At 31.1% G+C, this 19,483-nt stretch overlaps 1 protein-coding gene across 46 annotated transcripts in view; it reads right to left on the bottom strand.

Annotated features, from left to right (window-relative positions):
• LOC120330368 (uncharacterized) overlaps positions 1–19,483 on the bottom strand; it is an 84,169-nt gene that overhangs the window by 28,142 nt on the left and 36,544 nt on the right. For 29 of the 46 annotated variants that reach the window (XM_078118492.1, XM_078118487.1, XM_078118490.1 and 26 more), the window contains 37 exons: positions 19,194–19,319; positions 18,676–18,801; positions 17,783–17,989; positions 17,380–17,631; positions 16,748–16,957; positions 16,268–16,393; positions 15,803–15,928; positions 15,120–15,242; positions 14,488–14,601; positions 13,459–13,572; positions 12,618–12,728; positions 12,242–12,385; positions 11,759–11,941; positions 11,400–11,516; positions 10,738–10,869; positions 10,529–10,660; positions 9,933–10,064; positions 9,666–9,797; positions 9,269–9,400; positions 8,592–8,723; positions 8,195–8,326; positions 7,776–7,907; positions 7,567–7,698; positions 6,971–7,102; positions 6,704–6,835; positions 6,307–6,438; positions 5,630–5,761; positions 5,407–5,538; positions 5,012–5,143; positions 4,592–4,723; positions 4,383–4,514; positions 3,787–3,918; positions 3,392–3,523; positions 2,972–3,103; positions 2,763–2,894; positions 1,892–2,110; positions 330–461 (listed from right to left, as the gene is read on the bottom strand). In XM_078118492.1, coding sequence (XP_077974618.1) covers positions 330–461; positions 1,892–2,110; positions 2,763–2,894; positions 2,972–3,103; positions 3,392–3,523; positions 3,787–3,918; positions 4,383–4,514; positions 4,592–4,723; positions 5,012–5,143; positions 5,407–5,538; positions 5,630–5,761; positions 6,307–6,438; positions 6,704–6,835; positions 6,971–7,102; positions 7,567–7,698; positions 7,776–7,907; positions 8,195–8,326; positions 8,592–8,723; positions 9,269–9,400; positions 9,666–9,797; positions 9,933–10,064; positions 10,529–10,660; positions 10,738–10,869; positions 11,400–11,516; positions 11,759–11,941; positions 12,242–12,385; positions 12,618–12,728; positions 13,459–13,572; positions 14,488–14,601; positions 15,120–15,242; positions 15,803–15,928; positions 16,268–16,393; positions 16,748–16,957; positions 17,380–17,631; positions 17,783–17,989; positions 18,676–18,801; positions 19,194–19,319 — 5,202 coding nt within the window. The remainder of the gene's footprint in view (positions 1–329; positions 462–1,891; positions 2,111–2,762; positions 2,895–2,971; positions 3,104–3,391; positions 3,524–3,786; positions 3,919–4,382; positions 4,515–4,591; positions 4,724–5,011; positions 5,144–5,406; positions 5,539–5,629; positions 5,762–6,306; positions 6,439–6,703; positions 6,836–6,970; positions 7,103–7,566; positions 7,699–7,775; positions 7,908–8,194; positions 8,327–8,591; positions 8,724–9,268; positions 9,401–9,665; positions 9,798–9,932; positions 10,065–10,528; positions 10,661–10,737; positions 10,870–11,399; positions 11,517–11,758; positions 11,942–12,241; positions 12,386–12,617; positions 12,729–13,458; positions 13,573–14,487; positions 14,602–15,119; positions 15,243–15,802; positions 15,929–16,267; positions 16,394–16,747; positions 16,958–17,379; positions 17,632–17,782; positions 17,990–18,675; positions 18,802–19,193; positions 19,320–19,483) is intronic. The other 17 variants (XM_078118456.1, XM_078118459.1, XM_078118461.1 and 14 more) reach the window with 17 other exon arrangements.

Genomic DNA, 19,483 nt, shown 5'->3' with positions numbered 1-19,483 from the left:
TTTTTTGCTATCAATGACTGTTTCATTAAATCGTCGTTTGTGGTTTCTTTAACAATTTTCACGGACTTGTCAAGTATTAAGTTTGTGAATATCTGGCTTGGACAGACCGACTTAATTTTATATACAAGCATACATCTTCCACCATTCTGGCAAGGATTAGGAGGGCATGCATTTGTTACTGTTATTCCTAAAAAGTCCATGAATACGATGATAAAATATATTAACAATTATAAGGTGATATAGAATAATGTATGGCATAGATAAAACCACTTAAACTATTTTTTATCACCAAATTTTATTCCAATTTTTCCAATATTTATAATACTTGCCAATTTCACAGTTTTTGCCTGACCATAATTTAGCACAAGCACAGAGATATCCGCCTTCTGCCTTTGGATCATTCATACATACTCCTCTACTCTGGCATGGATTCTTTTGGCATGGATCAGGTTTTGGCATAACTAAAAAAAAAATAGTAAGTATAAAAAATAGCTATTTACCAATCAACACTAAATACTACTATTAACTATATGATGGTTTCTGATCTGGTATTTATTCGTTTACAATAAACCACTATATTTAACAAAAAAATATGTAATAAAATATAAATCATCTGATTAGATGTCTATATATCTAATACCTCATCATTTGGACTAGGGCTGTCCAAAATTGAATAATTTTTTGATTCGAATCGAATATTTTCGCCGAATCGAACCGAATAATCGAATAATATTGCGCAATCCTAAATTAGTTTCTATTATTCAATAAACACCTGCCCTTCTATGTTGTGGTAACATATGTGCAGTTACATCTTACTTACTACTGATATTTTGCAATACAATGATTTCAGATTTATGAAAGGAGATCACACGCTTGTATGAACTGGTCAAAAAAATTGGGGACTCCAAAATTTGGGTCTCGGAAACTGTTGAGTGTTAAGAATAAAAATGGCATAATTCAACAATTGCAATCTCAATTCAAATGTATTCAGTTTTAATAGGACATGTATATGTCTTATGTTTTTTGTGTAATTTTTAGCAAACTAATAACAACCATTAATATAGATAAAACTGTTGTTCGAATTCCAAATTACCTTCAACAAATTCGAAGCTAGTTTGATGACAATATTATTTGATAACTATAATATTGTTAGTGTACAACAGCCATAAAAATTCAAGAGTGCAATTATTTGTCTCGGTATATAGATGGATAATACAGTATTGCCATCATAAGGATCCCAAAACACCTGTTTCAGCTTTGAGTTGCCTGTACCATGTTCCTATGATACCTAACTAAACAGCTTCAAATCGTATCTATTTATAGAACTATCATTTTCTAAATTGCCTTTTTCTCCTTGTTCTCTCTTAAAAACGTCATTACCGATTATAACTTTTAAGTTAGGATGACCATGCATGAAATGGCTAATCACGTGTCATCGGGCGGGCATTAGGAAAGAGAGGTTTATCACAAAATGAAGGCGAGAGAAATATCGGGAAACCAATTAAGCCGGGAGCGAGAGTGGTCTAAGCTCGAAGCGTCGCCGCTTGGCCGATGAAAAACATTCTGCATGCTATGGTTGTTTTAGTGAATCTAAAGCAGTGATACGCAACCCTGAAGCCACAGACTCAAGAGATGTTGAATCTGCATTTCTGTTGGCTACAAAGAGAAATGTATGAATTGAAACAATAAAAATGATTACAATTTAAAGCAACTTCAATGGACCATTCTTAAAAGCACTGCTGCTGTTGGGTCATACCTCAAGCTTATCTTTGTGATTTTCTATGACCTCGTGTATCACTAATAATTAGATCATATTTACAGGAGATGAAGTACACGAAGAAGATTAGATTTACTACGATTGGCATCAATAGCAGAAAAAAAATATTCTCACCTTTATCTATACATGATTGAATTTCAACACAAGTTATATCATCTTTACTTCTCTGTATGAAGCCTTCTGGACAACTACAATAATTTCCCATTAAACAAGCTAAAGTGCAACCGACTGGCTCTCCAGGTTTTGCTGTAAGAACACTGACATTTGGATCTTCACATGTTCCTGCACAAGGCTTGCAACTGCTATATGTTCGTCCGGGCGGGCACTTGAACTCTGGACAAAATCAATGACAAAATCGTCAGAACACTTTTTATATTTCAAAAAATATATATATTTTGTATGTACGTGTACTTAATCATATTCTAATAAAGAAACTCTGATTTCCTATATCTTAATACACATCATTCGGTTCCAATGATACACTATCGTGATGATCGCTTACCATGGTAGTAACAATAGTGGAGTGAAATAGATAGCATAAATAGGAAGAACATAGAAAAATTATATGGTAATTGGAGCATCCAACAGCAGCAAAATTATGTGATGCTTCCTAACTAGTATGTATCACAACGGTGTTTAAATTTCGCAATTAAATATAAGTACTTTGATCCTTATTACAACCCAAGACGTTTTGCCATTTCTCAATCTTGTTTATATATGAAAACAACAAGCCATTTTTACAAATTAAAACAAAAAATTTATAATCGTAAAATGCTGAAAAGTAAGTGTTTTTGACTTGGTTTGTGAAAAGAAAAAATAAGTGCGCCCTGTGTAGAAATACTAAATTACAATTATTAGCAACTTCCAGATTATGATTACAACTATTACAAATGTAATATCAGTCGCTTCTTTGGCAGATATTTTTTGCATTTAAATCAAATTGATTTTCAACTCATGCAATTTCAAAAAAAATTATTCCACGAACCATTTTCGCAGTTAGTGCCAGAATACATATCTCTGCATGTGCATATATATCCGCCTGGAGCATATTGGTCAAGCATACAATTTCCTCCATTTTGGCATGGATTTGATCTGCAAGGTCCTCTTGGTGAAAGTACTGAAATAAGGAGTTACATTATCTCAATATTTGATGAGAAAGCTTGAAGAGATTGAATCAAAATCCAAAATACTCACCATTTTCACAGTTTTTGCCGCCATATAATCTTGCACATGCACATCCATATCCACCTTCAGCGGTTGAATCAAGCATACATCTACCACCATTCTGGCAAGGATTGTCTCTGCATGGATCTGGTTTCATTATTCCTAAAAAATAAAATAACAATAATTTTAAATATATAAACCAATAGAAACAATATTGAAAACTGTCTAACATCGAGAAAAGTGAATATAATGGGAAAATTTGATATTGATCCATGATCAAATATTTCAAGCCATTAATTTCGTCAGTACCCAAAATCAAGAACCCTTTTTCTAAACTTACTTAAATTTTCCTACATCGATCAAACTTGCAAATTTCTCAATATGAAAAAATATTAGTTTGTTTATTTGAATGATTCCAAGATATTGCATAAAATTCAATATATCACTAACCTGTTTCACAGTTTTTGCCTGACCACAATCTGAAACATGCACATCCATATCCACCTTCAGCAGTTGAATCAAGCATACATCTTCCACCATTCTGGCAAGGATTAGGACGGCATGGAGTTGTTACTGTAATTCCTAAAAAATTTATTAATATGAGCATGAAATATATTAATAGTTATAAATTGATGTGAAATGCTGCACTGCATCAATCAAATATTTACTAAATTCTTTGCTATCAACGACTGTTTCATTAAATCGTCGTTTTTGGTTTCTTTAACAATTTTCACGAACTTGTCAAGTATTAAGTTTGTGAATATATGGCTTGGACAGACCAACCTAATTTAAAAAAAATGTGACATCAAATTTTATCTCAAGTTTCCAATATTTGAAAAACATACCAATTTCACAGTTTTTGCCTGACCATAATTTAGCACAGGCACAGAGATATCCGCCTTCTGCATTTGGATCATTCATACATACTCCTCTATTCTGGCATGGATTCTTTTGGCATGGATCTGGTTTCTGCAGTCCTAAGAAAAAGAAACAAATAGTAAGTACAACAAATAACTATTTACCAATCAACAATCAATACTCACATTAGCTATACGATGATTTCTAATGTGGTATTTATTCGTTTACAGTAAACCACTATATTAAACAAAGAAATATGTAATAAAATATAAATCATTTGATTAGATGTCTATATATCTAATACCTCATCATTTGGGAAATATTATCTTGAGACATATAAAAATTCTTGTCTTGATAAAAATAATGTTTTCCCCCCTATTTGAATAGACGATAGCGATAAGCATTAACTATATAAATATGAATTGTTTATTTAATATGTCAAATTTTTTACTTAAATAAAAATACTTTACACTTTCAATGACTTAAGACCCTTTGACAATTCCCAATTCGGTTTATACATGGAAACAACAAGCTATTTAAACAAACAAAACAAAAAACTTTATCAGTTACAAAAGTTACCAACCATTTTCGCAGTTAGTTCCAGAATACATATCCATACAGGTGCATTTGTATCCACCTGGAGCATACTGATCAAGCATACAATTTCCTCCATTTTGGCATGGATTTGGTCTGCAAGGTCCTCTCGGTGACAGTACTGGAAAAGGAAGTTACATTATCTCAATATTTCATGAGAAAGCTTAAAGAGATTGAATCGAAATCCAAAATACTCACCATTTTCACAGTTTTTGCCGCCATATAATCTTGCACATGCACATCCATATCCACCTTCAGCGGTTGAATCAAGCATACATCTACCACCATTCTGGCAAGGATTGTCTCTGCATGGATCTGGTTTCATTATTCCTAAAAAATAAAATAACAATGATTTTAAATATATAAAACAATAGAAACAATATTGAAAACTGTCTAACATCGAGAAAAGTGAATATAATGGGAAAATTTGATATTGATCCATGATCAAATATTTCAAGCCATTGATTTCGTCAGTACCCAAAATCAAGAACCCTTTTTCTAAACTTACTTGAACTTTCCTACATCGATCAAACTTGCTAATTTCTCAATATGAAAAAATATTTGTTTGTTTATTTGAATGATTCCAAGATATTGCATAATATTCAATATATCACTAACCTGTTTCACAGTTTTTGCCTGACCACAATCTGAAACATGCACATCCATATCCACCTTCAGCAGTTGAATCAAGCATACATCTTCCACCATTCTGGCAAGGATTAGGACGGCATGGAGTTGTTACTGTGATTCCTAAAAAATTTATTAATATGAGCATGAAATACATTAATAGTTATAAATTGATGTGAATTGCTGCATTGCATCAATCAAATATTTACTAAATTCTTTGGTATCAACGACTGTTTCATTAAATCGTCGTTTTTGGTTTCTTTAACAATTTTCACGAACTTGTCAAGTATTAAGTTTGTGAATATCTGGCTTATACAGACCAACCTAATTTTAAAAAAGTGTAGCATCAAATTTTATCTCAAGTTTCCAATATTTGAAAAACATACCAATTTCACAGTTTTTGCCTGACCACAATCTGGTACATGCACATCCATATCCACCTTCAGCAGTTGAATCAAGCATACATCTACCACCATTCTGGCAAGGATTAGGACGGCATGGAGTTGTTACTGTCATTCCTAAAAAATCCATGAATATGATGATAAAATATATTAACAATTATAAATTGATGTGAAATGCTCTATGGCATTCAATAATTAAAATACTTACCAATTTCACAGTTTTTGCCTGACCATAATTTAGCACAGGCACAGAGATATCCGCCTTCTGCATTTGGATCATTCATACATACTCCTCTATTCTGGCATGGATTCTTTTGGCATGGATCTGGTTTCTGCAGTCCTGAGAAAAAGAAACAAATAGTAAGTACAACAAATAACTATTTACCAATCAACAATCAATACTCCCATTAGCTATATGATGATATGTAATGTGGTATTTATTGATTTATATTAAACCACTATATCCAACAAAGTAGTATTTAACAAAATGTATAATTGTTTTAATTACATGATTATATCTAATGCCTTTCAGGAAGCAGTTATCTGCAGCATTTTTTTTTAATTTAGATATTCCAAGATTGCTATTGCATTGCAAATTGTATATTTGGTGAATAGTCTAAAAATTAGTAAACTCTTGACCATAATTGGCTAATTTATAAGTTTGAAGACGGTTATATTTACCATTTCCAAAAATCATTTTAAATTTTATATAAATATTGACTATTTAATATCTAAATTAAGGTATAATTTCAGTAAATATTATTAATAAAAAATTTGAAAAAATCTGACATGACATGTAGACTAATTTTTGAAAAAATTATATCCTTTAATTTCATCTTGAGTAACATAATGTGTAATTTTTTAATGAATAAATAAATAACATACCAATTTCACAGTTTTTGCCTGACCATAATCTGAAACAAGCACATCCATATCCTCCTTCAGCAGTTGAATCAAGCATACATCTTCCACTATTCTGGCAAGGATTAGGACGGCATGGAGTTGTTACTGTAATTCCTAAAAAAATCATGAATATGAGCATGAATTATATTAATAGTTATAAATTGGTACAAAATGCTGCATTACATCAATCAAATAAATACTAAATTCTTTGTTATCAATGACTGTTTCATTAAATCATCGTCTGAGGTTTCGCTCACAATTTTCAAGAACTAGTCAAGTATCAAATTTATTAATATCTGTCTTGGGCAGACCGACTCAAATTTAAAAAAAATTGTATCACCAAATTTTATCTCAATTTTCCAATATTTAAAAAACGTACCAATTTCACAGTTTTTGCCTGACCACAATCTGGTACATGCACATCCATATCCACCTTCAGCAGTTGAATCACGCATACACTTTCCACCATTCTGGCAAGGATTAGGACGGCATGCATTTTTCACTGTAATTCCTAAAATATCCATGAATACGATGATAAAATATATTAAAAATTCAAAAGTGATATGAAATACTGTATGGCATCAATAAAAATCACTAACTTATTTTGTATCACCAAATTTTATTTCTATTACCAATTATTTCTTACCAATTTCACAGTTCTTGCCTGACCATAATTTAGCACAAGCACAGAGATATCCGCCTTCTGCCTTTGGATCATTCATGCATACTCCTCTACTCTGGCATGGATTCTTTTGGCATGGATCTGGTTTTGGCATACCTAAGAAAAAGAAACAAATAGTAAGTATAAAAAATAGCTATTTACCAATCAACACTAAATACTACTATTAGCTATATGATGATTTCTAATGTGGTATTCATTCGTTTACAGTAAACCACTATATTTAACAAAGGAATATGTAATAAAATATAAATCATTTGATTAGATGTCTATATATCTAATACCTCATCATTTGGGAAATATTATCTTGAGACATATAAAAATTCTTGTCTTGATAAAAATAATGTTTTCCCCCTTATTTGAATAGACGATAGCGATTAGCATTAACTATATAAATATGAATTGTTTATTTAATATGTCAAATTTTTTACTTAAATAAAAATACTTTACACTTTCAATGACTTAAGACCCTTTGACAATTCCCAATTCGATTTATACATGGAAACAACAAGCTATTTAAACAAACAAAACAAAAAACTTTATCAGTTACAAAAGTTACGAACCATTTTCGCAGTTAGTTCCAGAATACATATCCATACAGGTGCATTTGTATCCACCTGGAGCATATTGATCAAGCATACAATTTCCTCCATTTTGGCATGGATTTGGTCTGCAAGGTCCTCTTGGTGACAGTACTGGAAATAGAAGTTACATTATCTCAATATTTCATGAGAAAGCTTAGAGAGATTGAATCGAAATCCAAAATACTCACCATTTTCACAGTTTTTGCCGCCATATAATCTTGCACATGCACATCCATATCCACCTTCAGCGGTTGAATCAAGCATACATCTACCACCATTCTGGCAAGGATTGTCTCTGCATGGATCTGGTTTCATTATTCCTAAAAAATAAAATAACAATGATTTTAAATATATAAAACAATAGAAACAATATTGAAAACTGTCTAACATCGAGAAAAGTGAATATAATGGGAAAAATTGATATCGATCTATGATCAAATATTTCAAGCCATTAATTTCCTCAGTACCCCAAATCAAGAACCTTTTTTCTAAACTTACTCAAACTTTCCTACATCGATCAAACTTGCTAATTTCTCAATATGCAAAATATTTTTTTGTTTATTTGAATGATTCCAAGATATTGCATAAAATTCAATATATCACTAACCTGTTTCACAGTTTTTGCCTGACCACAATCTGAAACATGCACATCCATATCCACCTTCAGCAGTTGAATCAAGCATACATCTTCCACCATTCTGGCAAGGATTAGGACGGCATGGAGTTGTTACTGTAATTCCTAAAAAAATTAATTAATATGAGCATGAAATATATTAATAGTTATAAATTGATTGTGAAATGCTGCACTGCATTAATCAAATATTTACTAAATTCTTTGCAATCAACAACTGTTTCATTAAACAGTCGTTTTTGGTTTCTTTAACAATTTTCACGAACTTGTCAAGTATTAAGTTTGTGAATATCTGGCTTGGACAGACCAACCTAATTTTAAAAAAATGTAGCATCAAATTTTATCTCAAGTTTCCAATATTTGAAAAACATACCAATTTCACAGTTTTTGCCTGACCATAATTTAGCACAGGCACAGAGATATCCGCCTTCTGCATTTGGATCATTCATACATACTCCTCTATTCTGGCATGGATTCTTTTGGCATGGATCTGGTTTCTGCAGTCCTAAGAAAAAGAAACAAATAGTAAGTACAACAAATAACTATTTACCAATCAACAATCAATACTCAAATTAGCTATATGATGATATGTAATGTTGCATTTATTGATTTATAATAAAACACTATATCCAACAAAGTAATATTTAACAAAATGTATATTTGTTTTAATTACATGATTATATCTAATGCCTTTCAGGAAGCAGTTATCTGCAGCATTTTTTTTTAATTTAGATATTCCAAGATTGCTATTGCATTGCAAATTGTATATTTGGTGAATAGTCTAAAAATTAGTAAACTCTTGACCATAATTGGCTAATTTATAAGTTTGAAGACGGTTATATTTACCATTTCCAAAAATCATTTTAAATTTTATATAAATATTGACTATTTAATATCTAAATTAAGGTATAATTTCAGTAAATATTATTAATAAAAAATTTGAAAAAATCTGACATGACATGTAGACTAATTTTTGAAAAAATTATATCCTTTAATTTCATCTTGAGTAACATAATGTGTAATTTTTTAATGAATAAATAAATAACATACCAATTTCACAGTTTTTGCCTGACCATAATCTGAAACAAGCACATCCATATCCTCCTTCAGCAGTTGAATCAAGCATACATCTTCCACTATTCTGGCAAGGATTAGGACGGCATGGAGTTGTTACTGTAATTCCTGAAAAAATCATGAATATGAGCATGAATTATATTAATAGTTATAAATTGGTACAAAATGCTGCATTACATCAATCAAATAAATACTAAATTCTTTGTTATCAATGACTGTTTCATTAAATCATCGTCTGAGGTTTCGCTCACAATTTTCAAGAACTAGTCAAGTATCAAATTTATTAATATCTGTCTTGGGCAGACCGACTCAAATTTAAAAAAAATTGTATCACCAAATTTTATCTCAATTTTCCAATATTTAAAAAACGTACCAATTTCACAGTTTTTGCCTGACCACAATCTGGTACATGCACATCCATATCCACCTTCAGCAGTTGAATCACGCATACACTTTCCACCATTCTGGCAAGGATTAGGACGGCATGCATTTTTCACTGTAATTCCTAAAATATCCATGAATACGATGATAAAATATATTAAAAATTCAAAAGTGATATGAAATACTGTATGGCATCAATAAAAATCACTAACTTATTTTGTATCAACAAATTTTATTTCTATTACCAATTATTTCTTACCAATTTCACAGTTCTTGCCTGACCATAATTTAGCACAAGCACAGAGATATCCGCCTTCTGCCGTTGGATCATTCATGCATACTCCTCTACTCTGGCATGGATTCTTTTGGCATGGATCTGGTTTTGGCATACCTAAGAAAAAGAAACAAATAGTAAGTATAAAAAATAGCTATTTACCAATCAACACTAAATACTACTATTAGCTATATGATGATTTCTAATGTGGTATTCATTCGTTTACAGTGAACCACTATATTTAACAAAGGAATATGTAATAAAATATAAATCATTTGATTAGATGTCTATATATCTAATACCTCATCATTTGGGAAATATTATCTTGAGACATATAAAAATTCTTGTCTTGATAAAAATAATGTTTTCCCCCTTATTTGAATAGACGATAGCGATAAGCATTAACTATATAAATATGAATTGTTTATTTAATTTGTCAAATTTTTTACTTAAATAAAAATACTTTACACTTTCAATGACTTAAGACCCTTTGACAATTCCCAATTCGGTTTATACATGGAAACAACAAGCTATTTAAACAAATAAAACAAAAAACTTTATCAGTTACAAAAGTTACGAACCATTTTCGCAGTTAGTGCCAGAATACATATCCATACAGGTGCATTTGTATCCACCTGGAGCATATTGGTCAAGCATACAATTTCCTCCATTTTGGCATGGATTTGGTCTGCAAGGTCCTCTCGGTGACAATACTGGAAAAGGGAGTTACATTATCTCAATATTTCACGAGAAAGCTTAAGAAGATTGAATCGAAATCCAAAATACTCACCATTTTCACAGTTTTTGCCGCCATATAATCTTGCACATGCACATCCATATCCACCTTCAGCGGTTGAATCAAGCATACATCTACCACCATTCTGGCAAGGATTAGGTTTGCATGGATCTGTTATTACCAATCCTGAAAAATCCATTATTACAATGATATAATATAATCTGTTTATAATATTTTATAATAATGATACAATTCAATCTAAAACTATTGATAGTCAATATAAGAGAAATTGTTGAATTTCAATTATCCATGTTATAACCACAACTATTTACAATCATAGTTATACAACTCAGCAAAAATATTATTAACTATAACTAATATTTCCTATTTTAATGATGATCAACTAACTATTTACTAATCAATACTGAATATTATTGTTAGCTGTATAATCAGATGTAACGGCATGGGTATTACATTATGATAAGGATTAGAGTGGCATGGCTCGAGATCGTATATCCTAAAATATGTTGTAAGTTAAGTTACTTTGAACTGAAAATTAAGATTCAGGATATATAGGCAGTAACAAATGTTGCAAGCTTGATAAACAAATGTTAATTGGAGTATTTGACAATAAATTCATGGGATTGAAAGATCTTCTAAAGATAAGGAGTATTGTTTTCTCCAGGATATTTTTCGAAAACATATATACCACTAACCGATTTCACAGTTTTTGCCTGACCATAGTCTGAAACATAAACATCTATATCCACCCTGGGCAGTGGAATCGAGTTGACATTGTCCATTATTCTGACATGGATTTGGCTTGCATGGATCTAGTTAATAAAAAATGGACCACATTGGAAAACAATTCAGCGAGTTGTTTAATTCTTCTAATCGCAAGACTTTTCACAGTCAGATGTCCAGAATTATAAAAAGACCTTCCTTGATACAAGTAAATGTACAATTTATTATATCAAATATCTTTTTAAAAGCAAATAATGACTTCCTACTCAATGTTCAAAACTGTTGAGCAAGAGCATCTAAAAACATTAGTAAAAAATTCACAATATTCTACCTGGACAATCTGCTTGTGGTATACACCTTCTGTCAGATTTACTAATTTGAACATGTCCATCTGGACAGACACAGACGTTTTCAGCACACATCTTGTTGCATATTGGCATTGGATCAGCACATGTTGGAGGACATGTCGAGGCACAAGAATTGAATACTCTTTTACCGGGGCAATCAGGTTTTTCTGTGGTATAAGCAGTAAAATATCATTTTGAGCAGAAAATGAAAGTCTTTGGAATAAAATGCAAAATGTTGTATTGAACTAATAAGCAGAATTCCAAGAAAAACATTTGCTTGAATTTTTAGTGAGCTGTGAAATATTGCAGTCAGTTTCCAGTGCTTTTTTTATATACATATTACTACTGAATATGGATGCTCATGAAACAGACAAAACAACAGATTTTGAGAAATACTTGATACGTTTATAGGATTATTCTTTAGAAGAAGATGATAAACTAACCTGATTTTGAACAAAAAAACTTACTTGTGCATTTGATTCCATCTCCAAAATAGTCACTTTCACACACACACTCCCATATTAAATTAACACTCATTTTACAGCCTGCATTCACATGGCAAGGTATTTTGTATTGTCTGTGACATGGATCCTGATATTTTTCTTTGACATCTATATAGAAAGTATTAAAAGCTTATATTATTAACATCAACTCATGTTTAAAATTAAGTTTGTATAACTTTAAACTGTTTTATTGCAGAAAATATTCAGAATAACATTGTCAAAGAAATTCAATGCATGACAAAATACTAATTTATTGATAAGCAATAAAATGAGATAAACATTATGTTGAATCTATATTAAGCATGAATGAAACTAGAAATAATATCTAAAAAAATATTACCTTGACAAAAATCACCCCCATAATCGTCGGTACAAGTACATGAATATCCTCTTCTACCAGATACACGATTACAGCGTCCTCCATTCTGGCATTTATTTGGATTGCATGCATCTGAAAATCACCATAATAATTTCTTAAGCATAACAATACTACAATTCTATACTATTATACTAGTAATACTAAAGCAAAAAACATTACCGATAGTATTCGTTGTAGTAAACCACTAATACATGACAAAAAAATACTCAAATATGGTTAAATACGTCTACGAGTTCAATAAAAATATTTTATTCAAGTACAACTCATAAATAAGACTGTCACTTATTTTATAACAGGTAGCAGGAAAGTTTTCTCATATTTCAAAGAAACCTTTTGAATTAGTACATGCCTACAAAATCGATTCAGAATTTTGTTTCAGTAAACTTATTTTAACATTGGTCCTTGTGAATAAATTTGTTAGATGTTTTAGACAGTGCCAAAATACCACCAAGTTTTTCGTGTGTTTATTTGTCTAGTGAGGAAATATAAAATATAGGTAGGAGCCGAGTTACAGTTAATTTATACTAGACTATGTACTCAAATATATTCAAGCTAAGTACAGCAAAAACATTCACCGCAATCATATTATGCTTGCAATTTAGCCAACACAATATGGAACTGGCAATCGATGTACAGACGAAAGCCACTCAAATGGCAGGTAATTTCTGACCACAAATACTCTTGTAATCATAACTTTTGTATGGTGGAATGCATACATTCAAATGAATAGTCAGAAAATACTTATTTCATATCATGAATTTATCAAATATTGTGCATGTACTTTCAATCACAATATACTCACCAACTTCACAGTCATCGCCAGAATATCCTGCTGCACAAGCACATGAACGTCTTCCCCTTGAAGTTGCAGTGCATACTCCTCCATTCATACATGGGTTAAGCGTGCATGGATCTCCTTTTAAAATTTGGGAATTCAAAAAAACATTCAAGTCAGGAGAAGGTAAAATTGTATTATGAATACAGCAGAAACTCTACCTACATAAAAGTCTGGGTACGAAAAATCGAACTTACGAAAATTCTTTTTGGAAAAATATTGCTTCAACTAATGTAAGATATTTCACATACGAAAGGCCGAAAACTCAAAAAATGTGTGTAGTGATATTTGTTTATTTTAGGTTAATTTAATGCAGGGATGTCCAATTCAAATTTATTATTCGAATATGACGACCTTCGAAAGTCAATTTTTCATGTTTATAAGAAGATCTAATATGGCGCACATGTCCTAGACTAGCCGTCCACGTTTTGATTTAAAAACATTTCACAAGTATTTCATTTTTTATCGCAATCGAAAGCAGCCGTGTGTGAGGCGGCAATAAATTATAGTCTGCATAAAAAAAAGATTTTAATAAGCACCAAATTGAAGTGCTTATAAGACGTCTAAGTATAAGGACGTTTCTTGCAATTTAGAGGGTATGAAAGAGCTTTTAAATATTATTTAGTATCAATCACAGATTTTATCGTTATCCCGACATCGTCGTTAAAAATATCGTTCAGTTTAAGTTGGCGGTATTAATTTATGAGCAAAAATAAAATTATAACAGCCGACATGACAGATTTAATGGATGGAAATTTGGAAATTAGCTTCGCTAATTTGAATATTACAATGATAATTTATGCGTATATTTTCTATTTATTATAGAGTAATTTAATTCTAACATATATTTGTTACAGGTTTTAACCATTATTATAATTTATACCACCAATATTATGCCTTAGTTTTGTGTGGGCTTGGAACGAATTAGATCATTTACAGGTAAAATGCGTTCCTACTTACGAAATTTTATATCAAATATCAAAATTTTAAACCAACCTCTCCGACAATTAGCCCCAGAGTATCCAGCCTTACATCTACAAGAATAACCTCGTACACTTCTTACTCGAATGCAAGTGCCATCATTTCTACAACGATTTGGGGTACAAGCATCTAATGATTCAGAAAGTACATAACAATGTGTTATTAAAACATGATTACTGAATTCATTAAAAAATATATTATTAACTTTCACAATAAAACACCCATTAATACACGCTCTCAACTAAAAAACTGTGAAATGTGAATAGACCACTCAGCTTCATCATAGTTATATTGCATCTAACTTATTGAAAACTGGGATTTTAATGAAAATGGTCAAGAACCAACTTTGGTTTGTTTAATTGGGAGAACATTTATACTTTGTTTTAAACATCAGAAAAATTAGACTTATATTTTATATATGTGTCATACTTTATATATTTTTGACTCATTCCATCAATTTTATGATGTGAAAAATACTAAATAGACAGAAACGTGATACAGTTTGATAGTATGTTTGTGTTACGTGGATCAATTAATGGAAATACTCAACTTTCAGATAGTCCACGTGCATTGCGACGTTATAACATGTGTTTCTATAACTTTAGATGTTTTTCAGAAAAATTGAATTAATGTATTCATGAATTTACCAATTTCACAGGCGTCTCCTGAATATCCTTCTTTGCAATAACATAATCGTTTACCAGTTGGTAATCCAGTGCAAATTCCTCCATTCATACAAGGATTCACAACACATGGATCAGTTTCTTTTTCTGGAAAGTTTTTAAGATGATTAAACATTAGTAACACATTGCAATGAGTTTAATTGTTTTTTGATCAATTTAAATGTGTTTATTGGTACCAAATTCCTATAAATATCACGAAGATGGCTACCACATGAATAATATGATATGGTGTACCCATTGTGTATATTTCTCAATTATTTTTTAATTATTACAAAACTGACCAAGTGTGATCAATTTCTTTTAACCTGAGAAATTTCTCTATGATTGTTTATGTTGAATCTTTTTAAATACATGACCTCATTATACACTAAATCTACCACTGGTTCAAATAAAAGCTTCACAATAAAAAAGATAAACTCTTGCTCATAACTAGTATAAAGAACATTGTCTTGTAATCTGCCAAAATCTTGATTTGTATGACGATAAAAAATGCACCCAACCAATAATCTAACAATTGCATGGATTAAGTCGTGGAGCTGTGTAAACAAGACGGGACAATAAATATATACTTGAATTTCATTCTTTGCTAGAAATTTAAAAAAGCGACTTTATGGATATTAAAAACACTAAGTTTAACAGACTCATACCAATTCTACAATGCTCTCCTGTGTATCCATCCTTACATATGCACATATAAACACCACCATCATCTTGGGCTTGTTCACATCTTCCACCATTCCTACAAGGGTTTGGTTTGCATGGGTCTTTAGGAGCTGAAAATAGAGAAATTACTATTTAATTGTTGAGTATAATTAAGGACAAAAACTAAAATCAAAAAACTTGAAATAAATTGTATTTTGATAATTCTTCTCTAATATGGTCATTTTAATTATTATCATCATCCTTGTTTTTATGAGTTCTGCAAGCACAGATATATACAAGTATTAGTTTAAATATTGTTAAAAATTCATTGTAGTCGGTACGTTGATAAATTTCTTGTAATTGGTATACTGTACTAACCTTCAATGTGATTATAAATTATTTGTGGACGTGTACCGTACTTTTTATTTTTTTATAGTCAATGTAAATAAAGAGTTCATTCGACTGCTTACCAACTCCACAATGTTTTCCTGTGTATCCATCTCTGCATACGCACATATATACACCAGCGACATCTAGGGCCTGTTCACATCTTCCACCATTCATACATGGGTTTGGATCACATGGATTTTTAGGAGCTGAACATGTAAAAATTAGATTAAGTTAGAGCTTACTAGACTTGTAATAAGATGTATATCTTCAAAAATATAGTCATTTTAGATAGATTATATTTTGGGAAAAAGGTTCAAGCTTTTGTAAAATAATTGGTTTCTGAGTAGAAGAAGCTAGGATAAAAATACATCTGCCGACTGATTCAAATAGGAAAATATCTGAAGAATTTGTGTACATTTCGTACTTAGCCGAGTTGAACAAATTCAAAAATGGATATTATTAACGTTTGTTGATAATAAAAAAGTCCAAGGAATTTTTTATCATCTGTTACTGCCCGGGTATATAGACTGTGTTTTCATTATATTATAACAAAATTTCACCTGACAGATTATCACAATCCAAGTCAAATGTAGCTCCTGGTGCACTTGTGCCTGGAACTTCTTTACCAGTATTTTTATTGACACAATAACAATCCATGAATCCCATAAGGCCTCTTACACACTGTGTTGTCTTGTAAGTGCCATCTATATTGCATTCAGGTCCATCATCACCTTTCTCATCTCTTTCCATCTGACATCTACTCCCTTTCGCTAAAGTAAAAGATAGAATATTTATTCATGTTCAAAGTACATCCTTATCACATCATTTACAGATATTAAATAATGGGATTGCAACAATCCTATGAAACAATTCAAATATATAGAATCATATATTGAATAAAGTACCCGTAAGTATTTTACATAAAATGCTATAATTTCTGAACGAGACAACAAAAGTAGATCATTTGTAGAACAGTGTGAAATTCGATCTCACAAATTGGAATGAAAATCTAAATATTGAAAATATGACAAGATGTAAAGTTTTAAAAATGCTTTTGAATAAAAGATTTCTTGTTAGCTGAACAATTAAGTGCATCCAAAGAATCTTAAATAATTATGTTTGACTTTGTGAGAGAAAAATATTCCCGTACAGCAAAAATGAAAACTCAATCCATTAACAGGAAATTATTTACATGGTTGAAGAGATGAACAGTCAACTGAGAATCTTCCAGGGCCTGCTCTTGTTCCATCAATTTCTTTTCCAGACATTCTTTCTACACACCAACAGAATCCAGTCGAACCATGACATTGTGTCGATTCATAGTGTCCATTTAAATCACAAGTTGGAATGTATGCTCCAACAATCATTACTCCATCCTTCATATTTTCTTTTCGCATATTCTTTCGCTTGTATCCACAAGTACCTTCTGGAAATTCTCTTGGATCTGACAATTAAAAAAAACGTTGTTATATTAAAAAAGCTCTGTTTGTACTATTGAATCAACATAAAATACCACCATCAAAAATATTAATATTACATAAAATAATGTTAGCATTGCAATTTATCTGATGTGTTCAACAAATAAATCTAAAAACCTTTTTTAGTGCAGTCCAGATTGAAGTTTATAGACAGCATTCTAGTTCCATCTATTTCTTTTCCAGTAGTTGGATCAACACAATAGCAATGATTAAGAAATCCATAACATTGTTTATGTTTGTAAGTTCCATCGTCATTGCAAGCATAAATCATTGCATCCATCAAACCGAACATTTTTTCATTTTGTTGTTGACATGTTTCTTTACCTGAAAAAAAATAGTAAAATTAGTATCAAAATACTGTAACATGTATAAACTCGATGTACAAACTCACTCTTTTCATTAAACTCTAATTGTAAAAAAATTTAACAGAATTCATAGATTGAAATGGTATGCTTTAGAGAGGAGGTCAGAAAAGCCTGTCTAATATCTTACGCCATAGATGAAATTAATACATATCTCAATAAACTATGAAATCTAATTTTGCAAATTGATTACATATGATTAATACCATTTAATTCTCATTTGAGCAAATACCCAAATGTTTGAAAGTATAATACCAAAAAAATATAAGAACATGCTGCAGTATCTGGTGGAAAGAAGTAAATCTTACAAAAGCAATAATTAGTTACCGGTACATAGATCAAAACATGGATCCATGAGAGCTGATCAATAAAAATTTTGATGTAAATTCAATGATTTATATAAATCAATTCCATTTCATTAAATGTATCAATGAACCAAAAAACATATAAACGTTCAAACTACAGAAATTCACCAATTGCTCATAGCTTGATGGTTGATACATCATAATTGTTGTTAAAGACACACTTATCACTAAAATGCTTGTTCTCTTTTTATGTTTTAGAAGCTCAGGGGTGTGATCATGTACAAGCAGATTGTTGAACTTTTCTGTTACAAGGTGGTTCATGTAATTGCCGCACAATACATACCAACTCTACAATGTTTTCCTCTGTATCCATCTTTGCATACGCACATGTAAACACCAGCAACATCTTGGGCTTGTTCGCATCTTCCACCATTCATACAAGGGTTTGGCATACATGGATTTTTGGGAGCTGAACAATAAAAATTTAAATGTAAATTCTATTAGGTATTTTACTATGAAAAGAGATATGTGCAAATGAGTCATGTATACTGTTCAAATTACTGAAATCTAGCAACTATCCATAGCTTGATGTTTGATGCATTGTGATAGGAATTAAGAACATGTTTGTCATCACAATGATGATTCCCTCATATCGAATCATAGTCTCAAACCTTATGCGGACAATCAAGTGCAAGACGAATGTTGAACTCATTTCTGTGACGGGGTGGTTAATATAATCACTGCACAATTATCGCATCATTCCCCATTCACATCCAAGAGTCTTGTATACTATGTTAGAACATATTAGACCTAAAAAGATTCATTGATACTATCATAAAAAACTTTTAACAGGTGTCATACCATCTCTACAATGCTGTCCTGTGTATCCATCTTTGCATACGCACATGTAAACACCGGCGACATCTTGGGCTTGTTCGCATCTTCCACCATTCATACAAGGGTTTGGCATACATGGATTTTTGGGAGCTGAACAAACAAAAAATTTGAACGTAAATTCTATTAAGTATTTTACTATGAAAAGGATATGTACAATTAACAAAATTGGTAATCTATAAAACATATAAACCGGTCAACTTACTGGATTCTAACAACTACTCATAGCTTGACGGTTCATGCATTGTGAAAGACAT

Source organism: Styela clava, chromosome 12 (assembly GCF_964204865.1).
Source record: "Styela clava chromosome 12, kaStyClav1.hap1.2, whole genome shotgun sequence".
NCBI lineage: Eukaryota > Metazoa > Chordata > Ascidiacea > Stolidobranchia > Styelidae > Styela > Styela clava.
The sequence above is the reverse complement of the archived record's forward strand: the minus strand, read 5'-3'. Positions and strand labels throughout refer to the sequence as shown.